The 22,313-nt window shown below is 43.0% G+C and overlaps 2 protein-coding genes across 2 annotated transcripts in view; both read left to right on the top strand.

The window, feature by feature from the left end:
* The window catches only part of lyst (lysosomal trafficking regulator), a 59,655-nt gene extending 51,421 nt beyond the window's left edge, over positions 1–8,234 (top strand). Inside the window, exons 41-54 of the mRNA XM_080037028.1 lie at positions 696–940; positions 1,892–1,958; positions 2,060–2,216; positions 2,683–2,823; positions 2,938–3,155; positions 3,245–3,475; positions 3,596–3,785; positions 4,087–4,223; positions 4,352–4,450; positions 4,922–5,061; positions 5,219–5,316; positions 5,424–5,580; positions 5,678–5,749; positions 5,878–8,234. Of these exons, the coding sequence (XP_079893154.1) occupies positions 696–940; positions 1,892–1,958; positions 2,060–2,216; positions 2,683–2,823; positions 2,938–3,155; positions 3,245–3,475; positions 3,596–3,785; positions 4,087–4,223; positions 4,352–4,450; positions 4,922–5,061; positions 5,219–5,316; positions 5,424–5,580; positions 5,678–5,749; positions 5,878–6,016 (2,091 nt within the window). The 3' untranslated portion in view covers positions 6,017–8,234. The remainder of the gene's footprint in view (positions 1–695; positions 941–1,891; positions 1,959–2,059; positions 2,217–2,682; positions 2,824–2,937; positions 3,156–3,244; positions 3,476–3,595; positions 3,786–4,086; positions 4,224–4,351; positions 4,451–4,921; positions 5,062–5,218; positions 5,317–5,423; positions 5,581–5,677; positions 5,750–5,877) is intronic.
* A 648-nt stretch (positions 8,235–8,882) lies between these two features.
* Positions 8,883–18,862, top strand: gng4 (G protein subunit gamma 4). The gene is made up of 3 exons (XM_080037232.1): positions 8,883–9,061; positions 10,498–10,604; positions 18,726–18,862. The coding sequence occupies exons 2-3, from the start codon at positions 10,506–10,508 to the stop codon at positions 18,852–18,854; spliced, it is 228 nt and encodes a 75-aa protein (XP_079893358.1). The 5' UTR covers positions 8,883–9,061; positions 10,498–10,505; the 3' UTR covers positions 18,855–18,862.
* Positions 18,863–22,313: the final 3,451 nt, after the last annotated feature.

The following is a 22,313-nucleotide window of genomic DNA, read 5'->3' as shown; positions in this document are numbered from 1 at the left end:
ACAACATTCCAAATTAAATTAAAGACAATAAAAAGAAAACCCCAGTGTTGCAAGAGTGGACAAAACAGTTCATAATTTTTTTTTAACATAATAACTTTGCTGCAGCCTGCTACTGCCACGGTTGCTGAGTTGGAACCTCCTATATAAGGGGTGGGTAGGATCACTGAGTATCTGCTCAGCTTTATTCACAACGAGATCTGACCGTAGCTGAGTGACTGACGTCTGACTACATCCAATAACCAATCATTTTGCTCGCTGTCTCTTTGTGTGCCCACTTGTTTGGAAAAATGGATTGCATGTATTCATTCATATGGAAAAGTAATGCATTATAACTTTAAGGCAGCAGGCTATTTTTTTTCCAGAAATGAGTGGCACACAACAGGACTTGCTCAAACAACTGTCTCATTCGGATTACATTTGCGAGTTAGAGATAAAAAAATAAATAATTAAAACACCTCATGGTGGGGGCGCCTTTAGCTCAGTTGGTAAGGCGTCCCCCTCCCGGGCCGGGCCCAGCAGCAGACCCGGGTTCGATTCCCACCCGCGGTCGTTCTCTGCATGTCACTCCCCTCTCTGCCCCATTTCACCTCTGTCTCTCTGCACTATCAATAAAGCATAAAAATGCCCAAAAAATATCTTTAAAAAAAAAAAGAAAAAAAACACCTCATGGTTCTCTGTTGTTGTTCCCGCCTCAGTTCCGGGATGACGTCTACCACAACATCCTGACGTCTGACCTGCCCAACCTGCTGGAGCACGGCAACATCACAGCGCTCACTCAGCTGTGGGGCTCTGGGCAGATCTCCAACTTCGAGTACCTCACGCATCTCAACAAGCACGCGGGCCGCTCCTTCAACGACCTCATGCAGTACCCGGTGTTCCCCTTCATCCTGCGCGATTACACCAGTGAGACGCTCGACTTGCAGGAACCCGGCATCTACAGGTCAGTGCTGGCCGGAAGCTTTGTTCCATATGTTTGGAAAGGTTGTGGTTTTTATTTATTATGTGTTTTGAAAAGGAAATTAAAAAAAAAATGCCATTGTGAGATGATTTAAAGATGAAGGCATTTTATGGAGGATTTTTAACATTTACCTCCTCTGTCATTCATCATTGATCCGATCCTAAGTGTCCTTGGGTCACCTATTATGCAAAATGCTCTTTTTCATGTTTTTTCAACATTATTATGGGTCCGTGTTGTGACTAGAAACTCCCAAAGTATGAGAAATAACAACCTTCTTTCTTTTTCTCCACCTCCACCTGAAATCTGAAAACCTGCGTTTCTAAAACCATTGTCAGATTTATCTCCCCTTATGACGTCATACAGGGAGAATCCACTCCCCCTTATTACCAACCTACCTTTGCACTATCTCCACCTGTGATAAGCGCACCTCCCGATACCCTTGAATCTACCTGGCAGTTAGATTCAGGGCCAATATGATCAGACTGGTCTTTTTGGAAGTCAGGGCTTAAAGAGACAGGCACTCAATTGGAGTGTTTCAGACAGAGCCTGAAAAGAGGAGATTCAGCAATGGCACTATGAAATATAAAGGTTTTTTTGGGACACTACTACAACATGAAAACAGTTTTTAGTAGAAACACAAATTAGTTAGTTAGTAGTTAAGTTTGAATCTGAAAATCAGCATAATTCACGCAACAAATTACATATAGTGCTCCCAGATATTTTTTATAATTGCTGCTCTTGTTAACACCAGATCTATACCCCACCATAATAACATTTGTTTATGTGTTATTGTAAAACTGGATAACAAATAGGGTCTCTCTGAAGTCAAGATTTCTTACACCTAAATCATTTTTAATTGGAAAATGTATTGAATTTGTCACTGTACAACAATATGGTTCATCGCTGCTTTGCTGACATTTTATCGTCACGCAGGAACTTAAACAAACCCATCGCGGTCCAGTCAAAAGAGAAGGAAGATCGCTATGTGGATAATTACAAGGTAAGGGCCTGTTGTATATTTTAGATGGTCTTCCATGACTGTGCTGGATGTTCCGGTAAGAAAACACTTCATCTTATGTGTGTGTGTGTGTGTTTGTTCAGTACCTTGAGGACGAATACAAGAAGGGCGTTCGAGAGGACGACCCCATGCCTCCCGTCCAACCTTATCACTACGGCTCACACTACTCCAACAGCGGCACTGTGCTTCACTTCTTGGTCCGAATGCCTCCGTTTACTAAGATGTTCCTCGCATACCAGGGTGAGTCACGACTTGGCCAATGTTAACTAGTCAGTCAAGGGCTCTTTAACAGCAGATAATTATCACACATCTCCAAAGAGCTTTTATCTGCACACTGACGGCTCCATCTTGGTGGATGCTTTGAGGCTTTTTAGTACTAACATTCTGAAACATCTTGCTATTAGATCTAACTGAGCAGCATGTTGCGCTGTAGCCGTGTTGCATCACACGTTTTAGCCATGAAAAGAGCTACTCCATCTCTATACTTCTCTCTGATCAACTCGGCGCCCTTCACCTTCGCTTCTCTATCTCTCCCTTTCTTGTTAATTCTTTTTTTCATTTGCCCGTCTCTCTCCTCTGATCCTCCGAGGCGGCGTTTTATGTGATCGTAAATGTATTCAGCGGGCGTGGCGTCTCAGGTCATGAAAGGGGATCTTTTCAATCAGTGAGCGGAATCTGTAATTAGATTGTCTTTGGCCCTAATTAGACCAGAGCTTTGATATCCCGGACCGGACGTTTCACTCCATGAACACCACTTGGCGTCTGTCCTCCTTCGAGTCCATGACGGATGTGAAAGAGCTCATCCCAGAGTTTTTTTACCTCCCAGAATTCCTGGTCAACAGAGAGGGTAATTATTTTCCACTCCATTTCATTTCTGCACCTATCGTTTGTACCCATATACATTTGACATAGGTTCTCATGAGTAAAAAATAAATAAATAATAATAATTTGCACTTCACAGGTTTTGATTTTGGTCTTCGTCAAAATGGAGAGAGGGTGAATCATGTGAATTTGCCGCCCTGGGCCCGAAACGACCCACGTCTGTTCATCCTGATCCACCGACAAGCGCTGGAGTCGGACCAGGTTTCCCAGACCCTGTGCCAGTGGATCGACCTGGTGTTTGGGCTCAAGCAGAAAGGCAAAGCCGCTGTCCACGCCATTAACGTCTTCCACCCGGCTGTAAGCACCTGACTATTTCATCACGTTTGCTAAAGAATTCAAATCTTGGGAAAACAATAGAGCTAAAGTTTTGCTAACATTTTTCACAGACCTATTTCGGCATGGATGTTTCTGCTGTAGAAGACCCGGTGCAGCGACGGGCCCTGGAGACAATGATCAAGACATACGGACAGACACCCAGGCAGCTCTTCAACGCCTCTCATGTCGGCAGGGCCGGCCCCAAACTCTTGATGGAGGGGGAGCTGCCTGCAGCCATGGGTCTGCTGGTTCAGCTGGCCTTCAGAGAAACCCGAGAACAGGCCAAGGAAATAATCTGCCCGGTAATCTATTCTAAAGTATATATGGCAGTCTGCTGTGTGCTGAGTTGACTTAATGTGTCGCCCAATTCAATAACGCACTGCTCAACTGGCCATTTCCTTTCCACCCCCGCCCCCCAATAGAGCCCGCTACCGTGGATCAAAGGTCTGAAGTGGGGTGAGTACGTGGGCTCGCCCTCTGCTCCGGACCCGGTGGTGTGTTTCAGTCAGCCGCACGGAGAGAGGTTCGGTTCGCTGCTGGCTCTGCCCACGCGGGCCATCTGTGGACTCTCCCGCAAGTTCTGCCTCATGATGATTTACAGCAAGGAGCAGGGTAGGACGCTCCACCAATCAGTTCACAGGGCAGCAACCTGGATGCATAATGTCTTGCTGACTCCATTAACTTGTTAATGTAAAATGTATTATCTCACATGTAAAGACAGATAATTGCATTCAGTTTGTGGCTCAAACAACATAAGACACAAATAAAATCACACAAACAGTTCAATAAAACAGTAAAAGCACATGTGTAAAGGAAAACTGCATTAATAGGTAGTCTCTACTTGGTCTTGTTTTAAAGTGCATATTTGCAGTGGAAATTAAAGAGAGTTCCCTTGACCCTCTCTGCTCCGTAGGCGTTCGCAGCATGCACAGCACAGACATCCAGTGGTCGGCCATCTTGAGCTGGGGCTACGCCGACAACATACTGAGGCTCAAGAGCAAGCAGAGCGAGCCGCCCATCAACTTCATTCAGTGTTCGCAACTTCACCAGGTGAGCACTAAGTTCCAATCCTGTGCAACCATACCGGCCCTCGCTTCAGTGTTACTCTATTGTTTAGGACTGGACCGATAAGCTTTAAGTTCTGGTATGGCGTGTTTCCATCTCCATGTCTCCTCCAGGTGACCAGCTGTGCCTGGGTGCCCGATGGCTGCCAGCTATTCACGGGAAGCAAGTGTGGAGTGATCACCGCCTACAGCAACCGCTTCACCAGCACCACGGTGGGTTTCCATGGCTACGTCCCACTCTAACCTTCCGCCTCCACATCAACACCCAATCCACCCACCCACCTCCCATTACCCAGCCACCCCCCCTTCCCTCTTTAGACAGCCCCACCATGCTCAATCGCTCAGCTTCATTAGTCACATCACAGTTGCCCTTGAAATGCATTTCCACCGAGCGAGCCTACAAGTGGGATTAGAGGTCTGGGAGTCAATCATCACAGAGGCTTTCAGACTTTCCATCCGTCCCCACCAATAGGCATTTGCATTTCCTGTTTTCTCCGTCTCTGAGTGGTGTTTACGTAGTGATACATTTGTGCTCTTTGGAAAATTCAGTTGAAGATTGATTAGGAAATTTGCAAAAACCAAGTTGCCTCATCCCTGCTAACACTGAGCCACATGCAGCTGTTCAGATCTGTATGCCCGCTATGTGTATGGTCTCTAATGTGTGTCTCTAATGTCTCTCCCTAGCCATCAGAGATGGAGGTTGAATCTCAGGTTCACCTGTACGGCCACACAGGGGAAGTTACCAGCCTGTTTGTCTGCAAACCCTACAGCATTCTCATCAGTGTCAGCCAAGACGGCACCTGTATCCTCTGGGACCTCAACAGGTGTGTGTGTGTGTGTGTGTGTGTGTGTGTGTGTGTGTGTTTGCGCATGTGCGTGAGATGCTTTGATCACATCTTTTATGCTGCAACATTCATCATTTTTTCCAACATTTAGAGCGTGCACTGTCTTTCAGCTGCTCTGTATTTTTTTTCCTTTCAGGCTGTGTTATGTGCAAAGCCTCACCGGCCACAAAAGCCCGGTGACAGCGGTGTCGGCCAGCGAGACCACGGGTGACATCGCAACGGTTTGTGACTCAGGTGAGTGAGCGGGTTTGCTCTGTGTCCTCTCAGAAGGAATTACATTGTGTTTTCCCAGACTTTGAGTTTTACCGTCTTTGATTTAACACATGATTCATTGTATCCAGTGGGCGGCGGCAGCGACCTGCGACTGTGGACGGTGAACGGTGACCTTATAGGCCACGTGCACTGCAGAGAGATCATCTGCTCCGTGGCGTTCTCCAACCAGCCCGAGGGCGTGTCGGTCAATGTCATCGCAGGCGGCCTGGAGAACGGTGTTGTCAGGTGAGCAGAAACACATTTTTGTTGTTGTTGATTTTTCTCTCTCTCTCTCTCTCTCTGAATACTGAATTATTCACACTGACACCCGAAATATGTTTAGGTTGTGGAGCACCTGGGATTTAAAACCAGTGAGAGAGATCACCTTTTCCAAGTCAAGCAAACCCATCATCAGGTATCTTGTCAGCTCTACACCCATACTGTTCTTTGCATTTTTTGTGATGACACTTTCCACCATTGCAAAAAAAAAAAAAAAAATGCAGTTAAATTCTGATGAGGCTATCTCCCTCTTGTGTGCCTCAGCCTGACATACTCGTGCGATGGCCACCACTTGTACACAGCCAACAGCGAGGGCACGGTGATGGCGTGGTGTCGGCGGGACCAGCAGCGCATGAAGTTGCCCATGTTCTATTCCTTCCTGAGCAGCTATGCCGCAGGCTGACGTGTGTCTGTCGGACGTTCACAACCGTCCAGTTCCCTGCAAGAGGAGACTGCCCATCGCCCTCCTCAACCTGTCAGCATGGCCTCAACTTCCCAGAATCCTCCCTGACGTTTGACTAAAGCCATCCCCAGCTCTACCACTGCAAATCCCAGCATCAAGGAATGAACATGAAAATAGTATTATATGTATATAAATATATATTTATAAACATACTGAAGTGGAATGTTAGTGTGGGGGACGATTGGCTGAGGCTGCAACAGACACTTTATACAGAATGCTTTCCTGAGTGTGTTTGGTTTGTTAAGTCTTTCATGAAATTTGTTTCTTGCTGTTCAGTTTTTGTTGTGCAAAGATCTTTTGCCTGATGTTTATATTGCTGTTTTTCCCCTGGTAAGCTGCTATGGTCTGGGCCAAAGGCCAGACACTGAAAGTGTGACGCCCTCCCCCGTCTCTCACCTCTGCGATGCTCAGATCTCCCGCGGCGTGCCTCCTGACAGATTGTTGCCTGGGTTCTGCTGACGCTGCAGTAGCGCCCCTCCTCACGTCTGACACCGGGAGACGTGCCGCTCTGTGGGAGTGAGACGCCGCTCTGCTGGGCTTGTCTACTCCACTCACGTCTGAACACTAGTGTCGAGGCCCTGCATCACTTTGTATCTGAGCTCAATGGAGGGATTGAGTGTGTGTGTGTGGGGGGGAGGGGTTCTGGGTGGAATGTGTTCCTTGTGTTGCCTGTTGTTCGGTTCTACCTTTTGCATGCTTGAATGATGCTGACCTTGACTGTGTGAATGTGGGTGTGACATTTTCTCATGTCATGATACTGTTATGAAGGCCTGCCTTGGTTGAACCTTTCTTTTTTTGCATTGAGCGATGTTGATATTCATTTATTTATTAGAAACACAGTGGAGGCTCATCTCTGCTTCTCTTGTGTTTTTGCAGTCTTTAACTTTCTGCCAATCGAATGCACTAAAAGCTTTTCACTACTTAATATTGTATCAACAGCATTAGACGCCTGAAGCCGGAGAAGAAGCCTGAGAGGAATCTTCTGAATGCTGATCTACGAGGCTTCGCACCAGTGCAGCATTGCTAAGAAGCTTGTAGAGGACTGGGGAGGGTGTGGTGAAGAGCATCATGTCCAGTAAAAAAGCTGAGGTTGAAGCATTTCACTTCTCCTGCACTGATAAGGTTCACAAGCTTATTTTCAGAATCTTATACACTACACTGATCAATCCGGGTAAAAAAAACATCAAACAACCATTTCTGTCCTCAGCCCGCCAATGGATCCATGCAGCTATTCTTTTACATTCCCTCTTCACTTCCAGCACTTTGTCTGTTATTATGTGTGAAAAGGTGGTTAAAGCTATCAGCTACCATGTGATTCAAGGAGAGACAACGATCTGTGGTCTTAACATGAACTGAGCTTTTGCTTTCATTCCACTAATAAATCTAATCCTGAGAGCAATATCAGAAAATGCAATAGTTGCTTTTTTTTCGCGTTTCATATGGGAAGAAAGACCAGGAGTTTGTTTTTAACACAGATGTGAGGAAAAAACTGAAAAAGTAGTTTTTGCCCATGTGGTCACTGCATCGAAACCTTCATTGATGAAAAATGATGTCTTACGTTTTCCGGTTGGTGTTTGACTTGTTTACGAGAAAGGGAATATTTCTTCTTATATCATGACGTCATTCCTTCTGTGTTGGTGTCTCTTGCTTGTCTTCTTCTCAGTGCTCAGCCTTTTGTTGTGTTCTGTGTAAGGCCTCTACAAGACCTGATATTACTGTGTTTGTTTACTGCGTTTCATGCCTGCATGTGTACATACATTTCCTCCTTGACATTTATAAAAGTCATGGACCTTCCTTTTCTCTTGAAAATCCATGTGTATGATTGGACGAATGTTGTTGTTATTTTCTACCCAACCCATCCCCTTTTTTTCTGAAGAAATTGTCAAAAGCATTATAGGAAAAAGTGCAAACGGATCATATTTTTGTGTGCCTTTTGACACAGAAGGAAATATTGTTTTTCTGTTGATAACTTAAGCTATGCATAATTTAAGATCATTGTCTTTGGTCACTTAAATAATTGTGTCATTGAATCACTGACTTGACCTCTCTGGGCTGGTTTTGGTGGTTTTGGCACTATGGACTGAGAGGCTCTGGAAGGTCATGTTTTATGTTTCATTTTTGTTTGTATATATGTCTGTGCGTGTATGGATGGACAAACTAAGTGATGAGTATATTATAAATATATAAATATATATAAATATTTGAAGAAATAATACTACATGTCGTTTGAGTCAATTTATTTGTATCTGTTGGAGAGTAAAGGTGCGTTCAGGGGCATTTGCAAGCAGGAAAACACAAAGGGGTTACTGTGTGGCACGAATATGACAACAATTATGATACCAATGGATGGATTCCAGTAATTATTATTAAATAGTATTTTTCATCCGGATGGAAATTCCCCCAAACGCTGTGAGGGATGAGGCCCATCGGCTAGATGGTGGGAGGGGCCCGCTGATGTAAAAATTAACCGGGAAGCCTGCAGATTTCGGGTGCCTTGTGAATCAATAAAGCATAACCCATTGTAAAAATCGGCAAATGCCAAATTTGAGTAATAGCCTTCCTCGGTGCGTTTAGGGCCACCTTGTACAGTGGAAACGTGTCCTCCTGGCTCGTTGCTGCTGCAGCTCCTGGTTCGCTGATCGAGTGCTCCCTGCCCCACAGCCTGTATCTGTTCGTCATACAGAGGTTTCCCCCCCTGCTGCATGCGTAACATCTCTCCAAGTCCAGCCGCCGTGGTGCTCGCCAAGACCTCGCCGCTTGGATCTCATCATCTTCCTACACGGAATACGCACTGAGCGAACCGCTGAGAAGAAATTTAAAAACGCCTGGATTCACCTCCTCGAGTTCATTCCAGACCGAAACGAGGCTGGGATTTCCTCTTACCATTTGATATTTGACAGATCCCCCTTTTTTTCTCGTGCGTGTGTGTGTTGGGTGGAGTCAACCCGGAATTCTCCAAATTGGAAAACCATTGGCACATATCAGGTAGGTCGGCTGCTGTAGCCTATAGTTCACATTAATCTGCACATAGCCGAGCGATGCAGCGAAGCTTTTTTTTAAATTATTTTGTATTAATGTAGGCCTAATTCCTTCATGCATAATCGTTTGTCTTGTCTTTTAATGATGTGTGGTTTTGCTGTTTTCTGCTCTAACCAGGGCCGCAACTCGCACGGTGTGTGTCAACGATTGAATCCCCCCTTAGAAATAAAGAGTCGCCCATGTATTGACAGATCCGTATCAACAATTAGCATCGTTACATTCGGATAAAAACGGCGTGGAGCCCGTCAAAGCCCTAGGTGTAGCCGCGTGAGCTCCAGGCTGGACGAATCAATGGGAAACCTAAATGGAAAAGAGGCCTGATAGCTTCATACGAGGGTGGGATTAAAGGCTATAAATTGGCTTCGGAGCCAAGAAGGGTGGGATTGGGGGAAATTAATGCACCGTCCGCATCCCCCTTCTGCTTCCCAAACATGCGTTTAAATCCAGTTAAATTCGAACCTGATGCGACTGAAATGCAATAAACAAATCGATGCTACAAAAAACTAGAAATATCCACATTGTTAGTGAATGGATTCAACAGCACCCCACCTCAGTGAAATGCTTCACATCGTCTCCATGCACATCATTGCAAAACACATCTCTGTGGCAAGGTGTAGGCTAACCATCTATCTCCCTTCTGTGGCTGGCTGCCACACTGGGACGTGTGTCAGGAGTGAGGGGGTCAAGGGGCCTCAAAAAGAGATCAAGGTTTAGCCATTTAGATACACAGTAAGGCTGAATGCAATGGAGCTGTTTGAATACACTGCAGTGTCATTGATGCACAAGCAGGATGAGGGTGAAGAGTGGGGCGGATCTGCTCCGGTCTGGAGGTTGTAAAGGCAATCCAGGGCAAGTTTATTTATCTGTAAGAACAATACAGACACAAGGCAATTCGAAGTGCTCGCAGGGGCAAAAGACTGCGGTCAAGCCAGCCGAAAGTTGCAGGTAGGCCTATATGGTTTACCTCGATCTGGTCGTATCAAAAGGGAATCGGGCTACAAGCGTCTGCTGAAGTGCCCTTGAGCAAAGCCCCCTAGCCCTAATGTGGTGAACATGCATCTCCAAAGATGTGTGTGATGATGTAATGCTCCCAGCCTCTGTAACTTCTCAACCAAAAGAAAATATTTGTGAAGGAGCACTGCCTGAAAAATGGCAACCCGCTGTCCAGCTGCTGCCTCCAAAGCTTTTTCTTTATAGAAAATGAAGCTGCTGTAAATCATAACCCCCCCCCCCCCCCCCCCCCCCACCCACACACACACACACACACACACACACTCCGAGGGGGGGCCAGAGACACCGCCGGGGGGGATGCTGCTTTGTGGACTTAATGTGATGTTCACTGACTCTATGTCCCTCTTTGTGCCTGTGCTCTGGCGTCACAGGAGACACCATGAAGGACGGGATCGCCAACAACAGCACAGCCAGCATCTCCCACGCTAGGAAAGCTGTGGAGCAGCTGAAGATGGAGGCCTGCATGGACAGGATAAAGGTACACAGCTATTCATTCATTCATAACATTTTTTTGTTTTTTGTGTCTGGGTGTCTACTGTGACTTATATTTAATATTTAGATTTATAAATCGCCTAGTCGATGTGTTCATTCGTCTCAAAACTCACTCATATTGCCATTTCACACAACTACTGTCTTTGGTAGTTAGTTTACAGACAAACATATACATGTTTTCATTCAACATATGATTGAAATAGCAGTTTTTTGCTAAACATTAATTAAAAATCACATAAACTGAGACACATTTAATATTTTCTCTGGCTGATATCAATTGCTGTGAAATAGGTCTTTGAATAAATGTGATACCCGCTGTTTATTTATAACGTCTTCAGATTTCTACAAAGTGTTTCGACCAGTGAGAGATGTTTCTTATATTACAGCAAACATTGTATGTTTATCCTTGTTATGTCAGAACAAAGCTCAAAAAATTGTTTCGCTCATGTAGAATTGACAACAGTATTTTACTAGGCTTATCTAATTTAATGGGAATGAAAACATCCCTTAGCCTTCAACTTAACTGCCGGTCAAAAACACTATTAAGTTAATCAATGAGCTGCACCCTCGCACTAGCTGACACATTGCTTCGTCACGTTAGTTTTTAGTCAAGCACACGTCCACCCCAAATACTCAATAGTGCACCGAATGTGTATTGATGCACCGTTCAAATGAGTCCCATAATAAAACGCTCTTAAGTCCTGTGACAGACTTTCACACCATTGATTTTGGTTGTTTCATGGGATTTATAACAATAACAACAATATAGAATTGTGCCAGCTTAACCTTTTTAAACCTTCATAAAGGAGAATGGGCTTTGTGCCTGAACATGGCCTCAGCCATCACTTCCTCTGCGACAAACTCCATGTAGGGCCTTCTGCCATCTTGACCTTTTCAACCTAAAAAAATAAATAAAAGGAGCAGTTTGAAGTCTCTGGTTATGCGCTTATTTTTGCTGAGAGTCAATAATGGTAAAATAGTAGTAAATATTATTATTATTATTATTATTATTATTATTATTATTATTATTATTATTAATATTATTATTATTATTATAAATATTTAGCTACAGTTTGTTTACAGTCAGTTAGCTTAGCATAGCAAAAAGACTGTAAACACAGATATCCTGGTTCTGTCAAAAGCTGCCACAATCTGCATGCTATCACCTCTAAAGCTCCCAAATGACTCTATTATTCTTTATTTGTATCTAGTAGGCTATCTTCCCAGGTAGGCCTAAATATATAACCCAGTAGCCTACACAACCCCTCGAGAGTGCTGCTTTTGCCCTTTTTTTGTACAAGTTAAACAACCAAGGTGTAACAATGTTGATGAGTGAACTTCACGTGTGTTGGAAAGGTGAATTTTGTTACCTCCAGCCTCAGCTAGGCTACCTGTTTATGCTAAGCAAAGCAAAGCTAGTCGGCAGCTTGTTCTAGCTTCACAACTCTCTGTCAGAGAGCAAATAAGCATATTTCCCAAAATCTGGGTCTACTCCCTACATTCAAAGTCAGAAACCGAGACTGTTTCCATTTCACACTCAAAAAACAGGTGTGTTTTGCTAGTAGGATGCTAAGCATGTAGCCTGGAGCCGCTGGCCTCAAGCAGAGATGAGGAGTGGGCTTCGGAGGTCACTTCTTCCTATCTCCACTTTATACAACTTGTTTTCACTTACATAAACATTCCCGATCTGCTGAATTCATTACAACAGCCGGCTGCGACACATATTAACAAAATTAGCTTTTCTCAGCTCTTAGTTTAGCGTTTACCATCTTCTGACAAGCGTCACATGGAATCTCAGTTAACCTTGAAAGCTTTGGTATTGACGGTGCACGGCTGTGTATCTGCTAGCGACAAGCCCAGTGGGCCGCGGTGATCGCTGACCACTTCTGACATTAGTTATCTAATTTGGGTCATCTTTTCTGAGGTCTTAGGTCTTTCTCATACAGGATTCTTCTCATCTTACGTTGCCCGTGTTTGATTCTGGCAGGCGTGCAGCGGGTTCGCCAGCTGGAGGTTCAAATTCCTCGTTGGAGCAAAGAAAATTAGCCAATGATCCCAAGTTCCATTTAAAAGTCATATTCCTGATACCAATAACCTCCTGCAGCTCCACCCGACTTTTATTGTGAAGCAGTTCAGGCCTCATTAAGAGAATGTGTTATCATCTAACAACACTTGGTTAAATATTGACTCTTTAGCCTCGTATACTCTTTATGGCTGAGGTCAGTTGCCATGGTCTAATTAATGTCATAATACTTTTATAAATAGAGATTTATGTATTACTTCCATTCATTGGACAGATCCATTTATAAAATGCATTGCTTTTACTGTGTGATGTCTTCACTCCTATAAAAGATGATTTCCCATTGATATGTTTCCGGAGGGGTGGGCTCGTCTCCACAGCGTATCATGAGCCACTTCCTTGTGAAACTCAGAAGGCCATGTCATCATCTCATTGGGTATGCTCCTCATGTGCTCAGGGAATGATTGGCCCACAGCCCTGGAGCTGTTTAGCTCAGCATTATAGCCGGGGCCTGGAAGCGTGCCATAGACCATCCTGATCATCCCAACTCAGCACAACAACCGCTGCTTAACGGACAACCTCCTCTAGTTAAAAAGGCAACGTGATTATGTCCAACTTGTAATCAGGGATCATAAGACACAACACCAAGACCCCGGATTTAACCTACAAGGCACAACAACAATTAAAATCTTTCCATTACTTTGGCAAATTTATTTTAATGAGAGGAGGATATGATTCATATCATATCATGTCATATAAATCAAAAAGTCATTTGTTGCCCTTAAATTAAATTGTGGCCACTCTCCAAATATGACGTAATCTTGAAGCTTCAATGTGATCAGCGGTGTTTGTTATAGTTTTATAGCTAGTTGATATACACCGTAACATTGACAGTGGTTTTCTTTAAATGCAGTTAGTTAAGATTCAACATTTAGAGGACTTTCAGGTGATCAGACACAAACCTGGATGTAATTCAGAGGTGTGTGCACAAGACAGAAGTGTCAACAGGCTGAAGGCAATATGGTTCCAAAGGCGTACTCATTATCATTATTCCGGCTGATATGCAGCCACCATAAAACTATTAAAGGAGTTTGGACATTTGGACACCAATCTGTCTAGGTGCCATCATATTGGGTATAGGCTTTGTTTTGTCGTCAGTTGCACATTCAGACAGATCGTTCAAGCCACTATTCAGTTCTCTAGCTGTTTCACATGATGGTGCCAAACTGACAGGTGACACAGCTTGAGGAGCAGAAAAAAAAAGGTTGAGAACCACTAATATGCATTTTCCATCTTCAGTTAGTTTGGATTTGGAAATAATAAAAATGATGTTACTACTAGTGGTGGTCGCCATCATGGATTGACAAAACAGAATATCCAAGAAGTATGGGTCAGCGAGCAAGACCACATAGCAGCAGCCTCCAGCATAACAAGGTTGAACTCCAATCACATCTTAAGCCATATGTTTATTTTTGGAACAAAAAACTAAGGCATGCTCGCTCAATGCCTTTCTGTCATGCCCAACATAGTGAGCAAGGTAAACTAACTGTTAGATGGTTAAACGATGTTAAGCTGTAAATGTTAAATGAGCTGAGCTGTCCGGATCACGTAGCGTCGGAAGACATTTGCCACATCAGACTTGAATCTTTTTTTAAATGTCAGGTCTGATCTATATCTGAAAAGCTTTCACTCACCTCCACAGAGGGTCTGACAAAAAGGTAAGATAGTCTGAATAATTGACCTCGAACGTCTCATTTGTCTGCAGCATGTTGCACTATGTGAGAAAAAAACAAGTTTTAAAGCTATAGTGCATAACTTTGACAGGTTACATTCAATCCATTGCCAAATGAGTTGATTAAAAAGTTGATTAAGACTATCAGTTGGACAAAATTCACTGTATTGCTCAGTATGGCAGCATTTAAAAACTGGTGTCACCCCCCGACACTGGGGCAGGTGCTAAGAAAAATTCCAAGAAGCGCCCACAAAATGGTTCAGTTGTTGATTCCACTGCTGAGAAAAAACCTGGACGTTCAGCAGAAGGTATAAAATCCATGCGTGATCAACGAAGGCTTACCTCACGTAGATGTTCCGACAGTGTTGTTTTAATTCCTCAGAATTCCTTATTTGAAACAGTACATTTATGCACTATAACTTTAAATCATGTGGACAGCATACACACTTCTTAGATATCTCTTGTAAAAATAGTAATTCCTCTCAAATTCCCAGCCCAATGACTAGCTCAAAAATAAAAACTTACTGAATGCAACAAGGATGGAAAACATTTGTACTGATTAAGGCCTCGGGTCTGCTTATAAAAATTGCATTCTATGTATTAATTTAAAAAATGTGGGAAAAGTGAAAAACTAACTAAAGTCCTCAGAGGATGTATTTGTTCTTTTTTCTTATAGCACTATTTCACAGCTGTATTATTTCCTCAGCAGTTGTCGGATGATTGATAGGCAGGCAGATGTTTGTGCTTCAATACCCACTTGGCACCTCAGACGTGGAGATCCAAGTAATTCTTTATTAACAGCCCGCCCCAGAGCCACTGAAGTAGAACGTGGCCGGGGGAATGAAAACACAGGGAAAAAGTACAGAGAAAAAAGAAGCGAAAGCAGACAGCCGGCAACGTCTGGCGATCTCTTAAATTTAATTAAGGGAAGAGTGTGTATCAGTGACGAGAGCGGCCTCTGTGCTGCTGGTTGAGGGATTTACACATTCTCATTAATTGCTCAATCAGCCAAAGGAATGTGATATGTGCTAATTAGAAGGACTCTCCTTCCATCATGGGGCTGCAGTGTAATCACAGTCAGTCAGGGCACGACACACGCCGTGCAGTAGCACTTTTCCTCCTGCAGGGCTGTCGATTTTTTTTCCATAAATCCAAGCTGCAGTTGCGTGATAATAAAATCATTGCATTTACTTTAGTTGTGAGCACAATAAAGCTGTTTACTTCAATTGTAATAGAAACCCTTTGCTCCTGTATCCACTTTGTGCAGGCTTGGTTACTTGCTATTAGGGCTGGGATTAGTTTAAATATTGTTTTCAAATGAAACGTTTATAATATTTTGTGTATTCTGAGTCAGTGGATACTTTTTAATATGACTCACTTCTAATGTAACTAATGTAGGGGAGAACGGGGTAATTTGTCACACGGGTTGGTTGTCACAATCGTTATATCTCGGAACCAGAAGGCGCTGTCTGTGAAATTTTGGTATGTAAATATCCAGAATTGGGATCAGAGGTCACCTACATAGTCTTCCTTGGAGTTAGACTGCTGAATTTGAGGTGAGACGACTGTTTGTGTTTTTCATGTCAAATTGAAAATATTTAGCTCCTCAGTATTTTTCTTCTAGGCTTTTACACAATGAGTTTATAACAAAACACTTGTTACCCATACAAAGTGTGAAGGGTAAACTATAGTTTAGATTGTGGTTAGCAAGCTAATTAGTTGTCAGATGGTTGTTGGCCTTGATGCTAGCAAGAAATTCAAGTTTGGGTTGGTCGTCACATTTTTTGGGGGGTTGGTTGTCACATGTTATCTCAAGGCTGCAGCCAGAAAAGGAACCCAATAACGAAAGAAATTGTCAAGCTGTATATTCACTGACACCCCAGAGAAGGAAAGAAAAGGCAGCTAGCATGCAAAAGAAAAAAGGGCAACAAAATCAAAACAACCCAGTGCATCCCAAACTAGACCAGCTGCCAAGGCTACAGTAAGTTATGTAGGCCTATTTGTCAACTTAACAATGCAATTAAACTTTAAAATTTAGTTCTACTTTCTTGCCTTCTTTTTAAGATTATTCCCATTAAGATAACATTGTGACAAACAACCCCATAGTGTTTGACGACCGACCCCTTGATGGGGTTTGTTGTCACAATGTGTAAGGGTGTCTTTGATGATTAATTTCTTCTTTATTACAATAAGATAGAAAAAGTGAGGGGTACACATTTCAAGCCAACACCGTAAGCTTCAATTTAATGTAGGAATGACTATTGAAAGATGTTTAGGTGATGAGCAATTCTCACTAGAGTAAAACGTGTGCCTACTTACCCCGTTCTCCCCTACCAGTTCTCTGACTATGACCTTAATAAAATCAAGCAGTCAGGTCCTCAGAAGAGGTTTTATAGTGAGTGTTTTAGTTTTAGCAGGTTTATGACCAAATCCCTGCTGAACGAATGACATTCCAATCGTCCTCAGCAAATGTTAAGCATGACTGTGGACTCTTAACTTTAGTTTCAAACTTGCATGAGGTGCCTCAGTGGTTCCCAAACTTTTTGCTCTGTGTGACCCCTTGAGATGAAGCAATGACCCCCACATCACAGGTTATGGCTTTCAATTGAAAATTTTCTAGATGCCCTGAAAGCATTCCCGTATTTCACAAGAAAAAAAATAACAACTGTGGACTCCATGGGGGAGCCCAGAAACCCCAGGTAGAAGAGGTAAAAGATACAGTACAGATACCCAAGGGGATTTTGCTTCAGAGATACAAGAAAAACACATTTAAATGTGTGGTTAAGTATTCTTTAATAGCTGTATATTTTGACATGGAAAGGTGTCTAAGCTGTTAAGGTTATGCCTTACATTATACCTTGGGCCAGATTCACAAAGAATGTACTGTGCTCGCTGGTAGCACCATGAGTTGAGTAGAAATTGCATTACCAATCTGCTCCATTTCAGCACCATATCACAAAATAATTTGCACTAATAAATGCTGGCGCTAACATTCCCACCAAGTTTTGCAGCTGAGTATAATATACCCTCCTTTTGCGTTTAAGTGAGTATGCAGAACTAGTTCCAGTGTTTCCATTTGTTTCAGGTGTTGCACTGAAGCAATTGTGTACTGCAGGCTCTAAACATGAAAACAAATACCCCTCCTCTAAAACAGCATAGTGCACCTGAATTGAATTGAAGAAATCAGCTGTTTTGGGGATATTTCTCAATATAATCAATGTTTCAGGCTAAAGCTTATGGGCAGCGCGATGGATTGTTTGCGTTTTCTCTTGTGAGGAGATCAGGCAGGCAGGAGATCAGATGGCTCTGTCCTCCATGCAGAGCCCTCACCTTCCCTCTGATGCAGCTGCTCCTCTGCAGAAACCTACTTTCCGTTTGACTTTGAACAATACAATATGCAACTTTTGGCCTTGAGGCAGGAAGAGTATTGTTAGCCCCCCTCCCCCCAACCCCACCCCCACCCCCTCAGCTAGTCAAGGTCCTGCCTTCACACCTGTCACTCATCTCCACCAGCTGTCTCTTCCTATTTCCCCGAGGCTCAGGCATCAGTGCACTACCACAGGCACCGACAAATCGGTTACACAGACATCGTACAATTTTAAAGAAAGCAGAGCTACGCAGCATTCGCCCACATTTTGGACAGGAGCACGTTTAGCTTCAAATCAAGTCCGTCAAAATTAAAGCTCAGTCACACACAGCTTCTCACCAGTAGCTACTCTCACCTCCGAAAATGTGCATCACCTTGCATCATCATAGCACAAAAACAGCACTTTAAAATAACTAACACGCTGAACCAAAAAGGTCAATCAGCACGCTAGCATCGTAAGCATGTTAGCATTCTAGTTAGCCTCAATGAGCTGCTAGAGTGCCTCTAGACATAATGGCTTTACATCTAGTGCTTATTTGAATCTGTTGGTGCTTAAAAGTGCCAAGTTGGAAATCCAAAAGTCCTCCCTCTCCTCAAAATCTCTCTTTGTCTCCCTTTCCCTTGACAAAGACACTTTCTTAATTCCTTTATGGTATGTTGGAGGGGAGACACAGGTTTTATGTAGACTGGATTTCCATAAAGTGTGCAAGCTCATAAATCTACTTGCAGCTCTTGCATAGTGCGGCGCTTCAATACAACTATTTTTTACTATTCATTAGATAGCCACAGGGGAGAGATGTCAGAAAATAATGGGGAGAGAGAAGTGCAGCAACAACTGGAAAACAAAACGTCAGACACCGCCTTGATATATAGAGGCGAGATAGCTGATAATGAAGGACACATCTACAGGCCTTGACGTTTATGCAATCATAAAGTATCACAGTCATTAAGAACGTCTGACCACATTTTACTTGTCTGAACATTTCAGGTGTCCAAAGCCGCTGCAGACCTGATGGCGTACTGCGACGCCCACATACGTGAGGACCCCCTCATCATGCCCGTCCCCGCCTCTGAGAACCCATTCCGGGAGAAGAAGTTCTTCTGCACCATCCTCTGATGACCTGCCAGTAGAACCGTACGGGTTCAGGCACGGCGTTGCCTGGCTTTTTCTGTCTTCACCACACCTGAAGCGACTGGCCGTAGGCGTTGAGTTGAGTGTTTTGCCAGGTGGACACACTATTGTAGGTCAGCTCTGTCCTGCTGGCTGAAGGTTTTTGGGGGAGTCAGCTACCAAACTGGCAACCCAAGTGAGAGTATCATGTCTTGTTAAATAGGTTTGTTATTGCTTTGTTATTAGAGAACAGCCTTGCTCAGTGCTTAATGAGAAGAGAGATGTTTTCTTTTTTCCCTTTTTTCTTTTCTCGTGCTAGATCTTAACCTGCCTCAGGAAACAGAAATTTGCCCAGTGTCTACGACTTTTTTAAACATTTATTTCCCCTTGACCTTGGACAGAATGAAAAAGCATCCATCTTTGTATTATCTTGAGCATAATTTTAGTACATTTTTTTAATTGCTTTCAGTGCACAGGTTTGACTATTTGGAGCAACACTGACTGAAAGTATCACTGAGATTCAACACCTCCCCCACTTGTTTCTATTCTAATTTGCATCCAGAGCCACCAACAATTAACCTGCTCATTTTAGTACTGCAGTACAGTCGAATTCAGATTAGAGCACGGACCAACAGGACCCTTATCTTTACAGAGTAAATTATTTCATATTACGCCAATGGCTCTTGTAATAAGAGGGTGGTGGCTGCCTATCAGCCCCGCTGCAAATAAATAAATCTTCTATCTATTGGAAGGGTCATTCTATTGGAAGGGTCATTCGCTGATGATGTTTCAACAGCGTACATTTGTTATTTGGAGTTATCACTGTGCAAATGACCCCTTAAGTCAAAAAATGATTGATGATTCTGTCAACTCCTCCCAAGGCCCGCTCTTGTGCTTTCTACCTTTGCAGCTCTCTTTTGATTCACACTTCATACCCGCCACCCACTTCAAATCTGAGACACTATCGGTTAATCCCGCAGCCCCCGACCGGAATATTTTTTAAAGTGGCAGGAGATCTCTTCCTTAACGGTCACATTTGTTTTCTGGGCATGTTTCCTGAGCCTGATTCTTTTTTTGCCTGTCCTAGAGTGAATGGCAAGGCCTTTGACATTAATGCCAAACCAGAGGCCTGCATGTTTTCTCTGCTCCTTTTCGACAGCCACCTCCGTTTCAGAGGGACCGTCAGTCTTTTAGAGTGTACAGTATGTTACAGTGCCAATTTCTGTGAGGGCGGTGCGATCTCCACACTTAAGGCCCGCAGCCTTTTTTCTCTCTCTCCCCCTTCCTCCTCTGTTTAGTTTGTTTTTGAAGAAAAAGCACACTGTCGAAACATTTCTTTACATGGTAGTTGAATAGCATTTGCTATTTTTTACGATGAATTGTTATGGTCGTTATCAATATTGTTATTATCAGTAGTATTATTGAATATTTGTTGCACAGCACTGACAGCTAAATGACGTGTAGTGCTACTAAGTTTGTATGATACCTATGGAAGAAGAAAAAAAAACACATTTATAAATCATGCAATTATTGATACTATCTGAGTATTTTTTTTAAATAATGGTAAGGGTCGGTTTACATAATATGATCCCTTCGGTTGTTCAGGCTTTTTTGCATCATCATCATCTCTAAATTGAAAAGAATATCCTCTTGGTACTTGAACAGCCATCGCATTAAAAATCAAACTGATACTGAACTCTCACCAACACAATTTATCGGGCTCAAATTGTTTTCAGGATGATTACTGTCTTTATTCCCTATCTGAAAAAACCTGAGACTGACCTCAGGGCGCTCTCACTGACCTCATTTTAGGGATGGTGCCAAATCCAAAACAAGAAATATAACGGCTAGAGATGAATATTGCATGGATTTATTTCTATCTATAACAGAGAGAACTATTATGATATGAAATATTGCCTCTTCAATGACTATATGGGTGCTACTCTGCACGTAATTGGAGTCCGGATGTGTCGACAATGTGCAGCTGTATTCATGAATGGTATTATCGTTTTGGTTAAAAAATAAATAAAAATAAATAAAAAATAAATAGCATTTAAATAGCAGGCTTTGTAAATCATTTGATGAATCAAATGAATAAAAGGAAAACGGCAAATCCCAAATGTGCTGTGTCTGTAATATTTCTGGTGTCTCTCGCTGACGTCTTTTCGTCTGATCGCACTGACGACATGAAAAAGACGCTGCCAATCGTTCCGGGTCTCACAGAGGAACATGATATTGTGCTGTGTAGTGGAGACCTCCTGTGGCTAAGCTGAACCACAGGCCATCTGGATGCACTGTTCCTGCCTCCTGCCAGTTTTATTTTATTTGTTTATTTTTAGGTTTGCGAGTGTGAATCACTTCCACCTCAGATGGTTTGTCTTTGTCAATTGAAAAAAAAAAAAGCATCAGGCGACACCACGGGTCTCATGACGAGAGACCCTAATGAATGATGATCCAGACTTATATCAATATTTAAAGTTTCCATTGTGGGAATAGATAGACTGAAATTACTGCTTCCGAGCAAGTTTGGTTGTTGATGGTTATTTATTCTGAAACTCTTTTCAGACACTATCTCACTGCACTTTAAAGGTGCAGTGTGTAATATGACATCATCAAGAAAGTTCTACAAAGTTCTAGAATGCAACACTCCCTGGGTAGTCTCGCAAAGCCAGACCAAACTACAGCAAGTAGTATGGTCTGGAAGCACTCCGTTTAGAGCCGTCTATTCGGGGGGAAACTGGGCTGGCCTGTTTTTATTTCTTTAAACCAATCACAATCATCTACGGCGGGGCTAACCCCGGGAAGCAGCCAATGGAGGCGTAGCGTTGTTTGCCGACGCCAGCGCTTAATAGACGCTGGCTGAAGTGGTCAAGCCAGACTACTCCCTGGGTAACCCCAACTCTTTCGAATTATAACAGAAGCTACAGTGGCCTTCAAGGACAAGAACAATTCTAAATTTTAAACAATGCACCTGATGACATTCCAACTATGACACTTTCAAGATGGCGGCACTAGGCCTTGGTCCAAAATATGCAGAAATATGGACATATATGAGACCCTTTCTAAGGGAAAAAATTATAATTATAAACATTTTTTTCAGCTATTATGCACTAAATTAAATGTACTTATGGATAGTATAATTACTTTCTACAAAATCTGCTAGGAAATAAAACCCAAAATTCTACACACTGCAGGTTTAAGATCCGGTAATAAAATCAGAGTCATGGCCCAAATGAGTCAAAAAGAAATCAAGCTGCTGATTTCCTATCATGTAGGTCCAGCTTGAAAAACTGTCAATAACTGAACACACTCTATAAGACTGTGTGGACACTTTGGATGAATGACATTGATAAGAGGAGTCACGTATCCCTTATTGATTTCTCTGAACCAATTCCAACGGAGCAGGATGTAATCAAAGATTTTAATGCCTTGGCACAGCTTTGGTGTGGATAATTTTCAGGCTCC

Source organism: Ammodytes marinus, assembly GCF_949987685.1.
Source record: "Ammodytes marinus genome assembly, chromosome: 11".
NCBI lineage: Eukaryota > Metazoa > Chordata > Actinopteri > Uranoscopiformes > Ammodytidae > Ammodytes > Ammodytes marinus.
This window is presented reverse-complemented; position numbering and strand designations above follow the sequence as displayed.